This window comes from Pseudochaenichthys georgianus, unplaced genomic scaffold (assembly GCF_902827115.2).
Source record: "Pseudochaenichthys georgianus unplaced genomic scaffold, fPseGeo1.2 scaffold_482_arrow_ctg1, whole genome shotgun sequence".
NCBI lineage: Eukaryota > Metazoa > Chordata > Actinopteri > Perciformes > Channichthyidae > Pseudochaenichthys > Pseudochaenichthys georgianus.
The window spans coordinates 135,774-143,520 of NW_027263046.1; the positions used below are offsets into that span (position 1 = coordinate 135,774).

Sequence of the window (7,747 nt, forward strand, 5' to 3'; positions counted from 1 at the left end):
GGAGAGGACTCTTTAAAGTAGAGTCACTACACACTGATATACACCTGAACATCAGCAGGAGAGGACTCTTTAAAGTAGAGACACTACATACTGATATACACCTGAACATCAGCAGGAGAGGACTCTTTAAAGTGGAGACACTACATACTGATATACACCTGAACATCAGCAGGAGAGGACTCTTTAAAGTGGAGACACTACATACTGATATACACCTGGACATCAGCAGGAGAGGACTCTTTAAAGTAGAGACCCTACATACTGATATACACCTGAACATCAGCAGGAGAGGACTCTTTAAAGTAGAGACCCTACATACTGATATACACCTGAACATCAGCAGGAGAGGACTCTTTAAAGTAGAGACACTACATACTGATATACACCTGAACATCAGCAGGAGAGGACTCTTTAAAGTAGAGACACTACACACTGATATACACCTGAACATCAGCAGGAGAGGACTCTTTAAAGTAGAGACACTACACACTGATATACACCTGAACATCAGCAGGAGAGAACTCTTTAAAGTAGAGACACTACATACTGATATACACCTGAACATCAGTAGGAGAGGACTCTTTAAAGTAGAGACACTACATACTGATATACACCTGAACATCAGCAGGAGAGGACTCTTTAAAGTAGAGACACTACACACTGATATACACCTGAACATCAGCAGGAGAGGACTCTTTAAAGTAGAGACACTACACACTGATATACACCTGAACATCAGCAGGAGAGAACTCTTTAAAGTAGAGACACTACATACTGATATACACCTGAACATCAGTAGGAGAGGACTCTTTAAAGTAGAGACACTACATACTGATATACACCTGAACATCAGCAGGAGAGGACTCTTTAAAGTAGAGACACTACACACTGATATACACCTGAACATCAGCAGGAGAGGACTCTTTAAAGTAGAGACACTACATACTGATATACACCTGAACATCAGCAGGAGAGGACTCTTTAAAGTAGAGACACTACATACTGATATACACCTGAACATCAGCAGGAGAGGACTCTTTAAAGTGGAGACACTACATACTGATATACACCTGAACATCAGCAGGAGAGGACTCTTTAAAGTGGAGACACTACATACTGATATACACCTGGACATCAGCAGGAGAGGACTCTTTAAAGTAGAGACCCTACATACTGATATACACCTGAACATCAGCAGGAGAGGACTCTTTAAAGTAGAGACACTACATACTGATATACACCTGAACATCAGCAGGAGAGGACTCTTTAAAGTAGAGACACTACATACTGATATACACCTGAACATCAGCAGGAGAGGACTCTTTAAAGTAGAGACACTACACACTGATATACACCTGAACATCAGCAGGAGAGGACTCTTTAAAGTAGAGACACTACACACTGATATACACCTGAACATCAGCAGGAGAGAACTCTTTAAAGTAGAGACACTACATACTGATATACACCTGAACATCAGTAGGAGAGGACTCTTTAAAGTAGAGACACTACATACTGATATACACCTGAACATCAGCAGGAGAGGACTCTTTAAAGTAGAGACACTACACACTGATATACACCTGAACATCAGTAGGAGAGGACTCTTTAAAGTAGAGACACTACATACTGATATACACCTGAACATCAGCAGGAGAGGACTCTTTAAAGTAGAGACACTACACACTGATATACACCTGAACATCAGCAGGAGAGGACTCTTTAAAGTAGAGACACTACACACTGATATACACCTGAACATCAGCAGGAGAGAACTCTTTAAAGTAGAGACACTACATACTGATATACACCTGAACATCAGTAGGAGAGGACTCTTTAAAGTAGAGACACTACATACTGATATACACCTGAACATCAGCAGGAGAGGACTCTTTAAAGTAGAGACACTGTAAAAAAACAACAAGAGGAACAGAACTTGAAAATAAAACAAACCTTATTTTATCTTTGTTTTTACATTTTTTACATTGATTTAATTCCCAAACCTAAAAGGTTGTCTTGAGACTTTTTTTCACGACTTGCTTTTGGATAAACTAAAAGATACTGTTCATAATAAATGATCCAATGTCAGAAGATATTGAAACGTCTCCATCGGAGGAAGCAGCAAAGAGGGGCTGGAAGTGAATATAATAACTCCATATTTATCACTTTCTGTCCACCGGTCTGTTCAAGACGAGCTCCATCCTTCAGATTCCTCTACGAGCGTCCAGTCTGACGCCCTGGTCCCCTCCCTCCTCTTCCCCCTCCTCCTCTCTCTCCCTTCTTCCTCTTGTGTCCCTGCTTCTGTCCGTCCGTCCCCTGGCCCTCTGGAGCCCACAGGGCGTCGTAGCGTCCGGGCGCCTGGTACCCCGGGCAGGCTGTGGTCCAGCGGCTCCCTGGAGAGCAGGATCCAGAGGCTGGGCTGCTTCCTGCTGACGGTGAGGGGCTCCAGGCCGGCCGCGGGCTCCAGAGGCTCCCAGACCTCCTCCAGGGAGCCGAACTGCAGCCGGGTCAGCTGGTGCAGCCGGCCCACGCGCCGCTTCAGGATCTCTGCGCACGAGATGGCCTTGGACACGCCCTTTCCACTCGCCGTGAACACGATGTGAGTGCAGAGCGGCTGGCCCGAAGCTTCCTGTCGTCCCGAAGCTTCCTGTTGTACTTCTTTACGTCCTTCCTGTCGTCCTTCTTGACGTCCCGGAGCTTCCTGTCGTCCTTCTTTACGTCCTTGAGCTTCCTGTCGTCCTTCCTGTCGTCTCGGAGCTTCCTGTCGTCCTTCCTGTCGTCCTTCTTGATGTCCCGGAGCTTCCTGTCGTCCTTCTTGATGTCCCGGAGCTTCCTGTCGTCCTTCCTGTTGTCCTTCCTGTTGTCCCGGAGCTTCCTGTCGTCCTTCCTGTTGTCCCGGAGCTTCCTGTCGTCCTTCTTGACGTCCCGGAGCTTCCTGTCGTCCTTCTTGACGTCCCGGAGCTTCCTGTCGTCCTTCCTGTCGTCCCGGAGCTTCCTGTCGTCCTTCCTGTCGTCCCGGAGCTTCCTCTCCTCCTTCCTCAGGTCCTTGTCGCCTCTCCTTCTCCGCCGCTCGGGGTCTGGCCTCCATGCGGCTCTGGCAGAAGCGCAGCAGGTTTCGGATCTTGCTGCCGTCTTTGACTCGGACCTCCGGCGTGTCGGGGGGCAGGTCGAGGAACGGACAGGCGGACGGATGCTCCAGCGTCCGAGCTTTAGCGTAGTTCTCCATCTGCAGAAACAGGCATCATTAGACTCGACTAAATGAACCCAGAGCTGCTCCCGTACGCACCGGGAGTCCGCTTCGAGATGAAGTGCTAAAGATTACACGTTGTACAATTTACCAGTACTAGCTTCTTCTATAACTTATAAGTGGTCCTGTACTCACATCTTGTACTTGAGTAAAAGTAGAAGTACTCACATCTTGTACTTGAGTAAAAGTAGAAGTACTCACATCTTGTACTTGAGTAAAAGTAGAAGTACTCAGATCTTGTACCTTGAGTAAAAGTAGAAGTACTCAGATCTTGTACTTGAGTAAAAGTAGAAGTACTCAGATCTTGTACTTGAGTAAAAGTAGAAGTACTCACATCTTGTACTTGAGTAAAAGTAGAAGTACTCACATCTTGTACTTGAGTAAAAGTAGAAGTACTCAGATCTTGTACTTGAGTAAAAGTAGAAGTACTCAGATCTTGTACTTGAGTAAAAGTAGAAGTACTCAGATCTTGTTCTTGTGTAAAAGTAGAAGTACTCACATCTTGTACTTGAGTAAAAGTAGAAGTACTCACATCTTGTACTTGAGTAAAAGTAGAAGTACTCACATCTTGTACTTGAGTAAAAGTAGAAGTACTCAGATCTTGTACTTGAGTAAAAGTAGAAGTACTCAGATCTTGTTCTTGTGTAAAAGTAGAAGTACTCACATCTTGTACTTGAGTAAAAGTAGAAGTACTCACATCTTGTACTTGAGTAAAAGTAGAAGTACTCACATCTTGTACTTGAGTAAAAGTAGAAGTACTCACATCTTGTACTTGAGTAAAAGTAGAAGTACTCACATCTTGTACTTGAGTAAAAGTAGAAGTACTCAGATCTTGTACTTGAGTAAAAGTAGAAGTACTCAGATCTTGTACTTGAGTAAAAGTAGAAGTACTCAGATCTTGTACTTGAGTAAAAGTAGAAGTACTCACATCTTGTACTTGAGTAAAAGTAGAAGTACTCACATCTTGTACTTGAGTAAAAGTAGAAGTACTCAGATCTTGTACTTGAGTAAAAGTAGAAGTACTCAGATCTTGTACTTGAGTAAAAGTAGAAGTACTCAGATCTTGTACTTGAGTCAAAGTAGAAGTACTCACATCTTGTACTTGAGTCAAAGTAGAAGTACTCACATCTTGTACTTGAGTCAAAGTAGAAGTACTCACATCTTGTACTTGAGTCAAAGTAGAAGTACTCAGATCTTGTACTTGAGTAAAAGTAGAAGTACTCAGATCTTGTACTTGAGTCAAAGTAGAAGTACTCACATCTTGTACTTGAGTAAAAGTAGAAGTACTCACATCTTGTACTTGAGTAAAAGTAGAAGTACTCACATCTTGTACTTGAGTAAAAGTAGAAGTACTCAGATCTTGTACTTGAGTAAAAGTAGAAGTACTCAGATCTTGTACTTGAGTAAAAGTAGAAGTACTCAGATCTTGTTCTTGTGTAAAAGTAGAAGTACTCACATCTTGTACTTGAGTAAAAGTAGAAGTACTCACATCTTGTACTTGAGTAAAAGTAGAAGTACTCAGATCTTGTCCTTGAGTAAAAGTAGAAGTACTCAGATCTTGTAGTTGAGTAAAAGTAGAAGTACTCACATCTTGTAGTTGAGTAAAAGTAGAAGTACTCACATCTTGTACTTGAGTAAAAGTAGAAGTACTCACGTCTTGTACATGAGTAAAAGTAGAAGTACTCAGATATTGTTCTTGAGTAAAAGTAGAAGTACTCACATCTTGTACATGAGTAAAAGTAGAAGTACTCAGATCTTGTTCTTGTGTAAAAGTAGAAGTACTCACATCTTGTACTTGAGTAAAAGTAGAAGTACTCACATCTTGTACTTGAGTAAAAGTAGAAGTACTCAGATCTTGTACTTGAGTAAAAGTAGAAGTACTCAGATCTTGTCCTTGAGTAAAAGTAGAAGTACTCAGATCTTGTAGTTGAGTAAAAGTAGAAGTACTCACATCTTGTACTTGAGTAAAAGTAGAAGTACTCACGTCTTGTACATGAGTAAAAGTAGAAGTACTCAGATCTTGCACTTGAGTAAAAGTAGAAGTACTAACATCTTGTACATGAGTAAAAGTAGAAGTACTCAGATCTTGTACTTGAGTAAAAGTAGAAGTACTCAGGTCTTGTACTTGAGTACAAGTAGAAGTACTCACATCTTGTACTTGAGTAAAAGTAGAAGTACCCACATCTTGTACTTGAGTAAAAGTAGAAGTACTCAGATCTTGCACTTGAGTAAAAGTAGAAGTACTCACATCTTGTACATGAGTAAAAGTAGAAGTACTCAGATCTTGTACTTGAGTAAAAGTAGAAGTACTCAGATCTTGTACTTGAGTAAAAGTAGAAGTACTCAGATCTTGTACTTGAGTGAAAGTAGAAGTACTCAGATCTTGTACTTGAGTAAAAGTAGAAGTACCAGAGTGTAGGAATACTCTGTCACAGTAAAAGCATTCAAAATGTTCCTCAAGTGAAAGTAGGAAAGTATTCTCATCTAAATATAGTGAAAGACAGTGAAAGTAGTCGTTGTGCAGATTGGTCCATTTCAGAATAATATATATGATATGTTTTATAATGATTGATCATGAAAGTGTTCTCAGAGCTGGTGAAGGAGCAGCTAGTCTGAAGTACTTTGTAGACTGCAGGGTAGCTGGTGGAGGTGCAGCTAGTCTGAAGTACTTTGTAGACTGCAGGGTAGCTGGTGGAGGTGCAGCTAGTCTGAAGTACTTTGTAGACTGCAGGGTAGCTGGTGAAGGTGCAGCTAGTCTGAAGTACTTTGTAGACTGCAGGGTAGCTGGTGAAGGTGCAGCTAGTCTGAAGTACTTTGTAGACTGCAGGGTAGCTGGTGGATTCACTCCAGGTGGAACTAAAGTCTGATTCAACACTTGGTTAGATTTCACATCATTCATCCAGATCTGAGAAGTAACTAAAGGTATTAAATACATGTAGTGGAGTAGAAGTACCGAGTAGCATAACATGGAAATACTCAAGTAATGTACAAGTAAGTATCCCAGAATAATTTAGTACAGTACTTGAGTAAATGTACTTAGTTACTTTACACCACTGATTACATGCGTTAGTGTTGAAGCTCTGCGTGCGTTACTCTAATAAAAGTAACGTATTCTGACATGAGTTGTAATGAAGAATAAACAGCCAACGTGTTGTTAGCTTTGTTAGCTGGTGCGGCTAAGCTACATGCTAACAGACTCCGTTTCACGGACATGTGCAGACTGCAAGAACACCGGGATAAACGGTCGGTTCTCTGATATAAGATCACATTGCATGTATGAGTTATAAGTTGATAATATCACCTTGTTGTTGTTGTTTGTCCGCTAAACTTTACCCATGTTTACTGACACACTTCACCCTGCCGTATGGAAGGATGAGTGTCGTAAAATCACATGCTGTCGTGAAGGCATGGTTGTGGGGGTTTTTTCTTCCCAAAACTTTATTATACAAGAGTCATTTCACAACGCTGTCTTTTCTGTATTTCTTGTTTCCTTTGTGAGGTTTCTAATTTACTTCAGAGTATCTTTGTTTGTGGTGTGAATTGTATTTTTGTAAAGCGACTTTGAGTACTTAGAAAAGCGCTAGGGTGAGTTGCTCCACCACACTCGTCCTCTGTGATTGGACATTTGAGAAGTCATGTGATTTTGATTAACTGACATCACAGCTTGTGTCAACCCATAGTTTAATGTCATCAGAAATACAAGTTACAACTTACAGGGCCATGCCTCTCCAGATGTGTTGAATGTTTCTTCACATTTCTCCTCTCTTTCCAACATCTACAGTGTTAGGCTTCGTGGTCTGAAAGAAGTGGACAACGAAGGAATCATTTCATTTTCTCGGCATATTGGCATTGTTCAAACAATCTCTCATCTATTTTGCGGATATCTATCTTTTGTATATGTGGAGCGATGTGGAGTCAATCAAGACATAATGTGTTTCCGCCCGGTCTCGAACCGGGGACCTTTCGCCTTTCACCAGTCCTGCCAATCCTGCCAATAACAAAACAGTTTTGGTTAATGCCCTCAAAAAACTCAATTCATAATAAAGAATAATAATAATTTCAAGGATTTCTATGGGTCCTCCACTCCAACCTTGTCAGTGCTGGGGCCTTACACATGTAATGTATTTAAATGTTGCACTAGAATGTTATATACTAAGAGCATGAGGTGAAAAACATTTCAGATAATGGATGGTGGTGAGATCAAATAAATCTATATCAAAACAATACACTATCTTCTGCTAAATTATAATATTATATTAAACATTAAGGTGCAATACAACATATCATATAGTCCAAAAATACAAAGAATATAATATGGGTCAATCCTTTTTTCAGGATCTGATTGTTCTCTCTGTATTGTGGTTTCAGTGTTTTTTATATATTTGTTGTTCTATTTTTAATATTTCTGTTTTTGAATAAATGATCTTGAATGCATCACTGTGGCTGTCTTTACTTGATAGAGGAAGTAATAGTGATAGAAAATGAAACACACTCATATGC

The 7,747-nt window shown here is 40.9% G+C and overlaps 1 protein-coding gene across 1 annotated transcript; it reads right to left on the minus strand.

Annotated features, from left to right (window-relative positions):
- Positions 1 to 1,936: 1,936 nt before the first annotated feature.
- LOC117442827 (uncharacterized) lies at positions 1,937 to 6,636 on the minus strand. The gene is given in 3 exon segments (XM_034078787.1): positions 1,937 to 2,370; positions 2,372 to 3,226; positions 6,549 to 6,636. Coding segments are annotated over 2 exon segments (1,011 nt in total). The 5' UTR covers positions 6,549 to 6,636; the 3' UTR covers positions 1,937 to 2,214.
- Between the last annotated feature and the right edge of the window lie 1,111 nt (positions 6,637 to 7,747).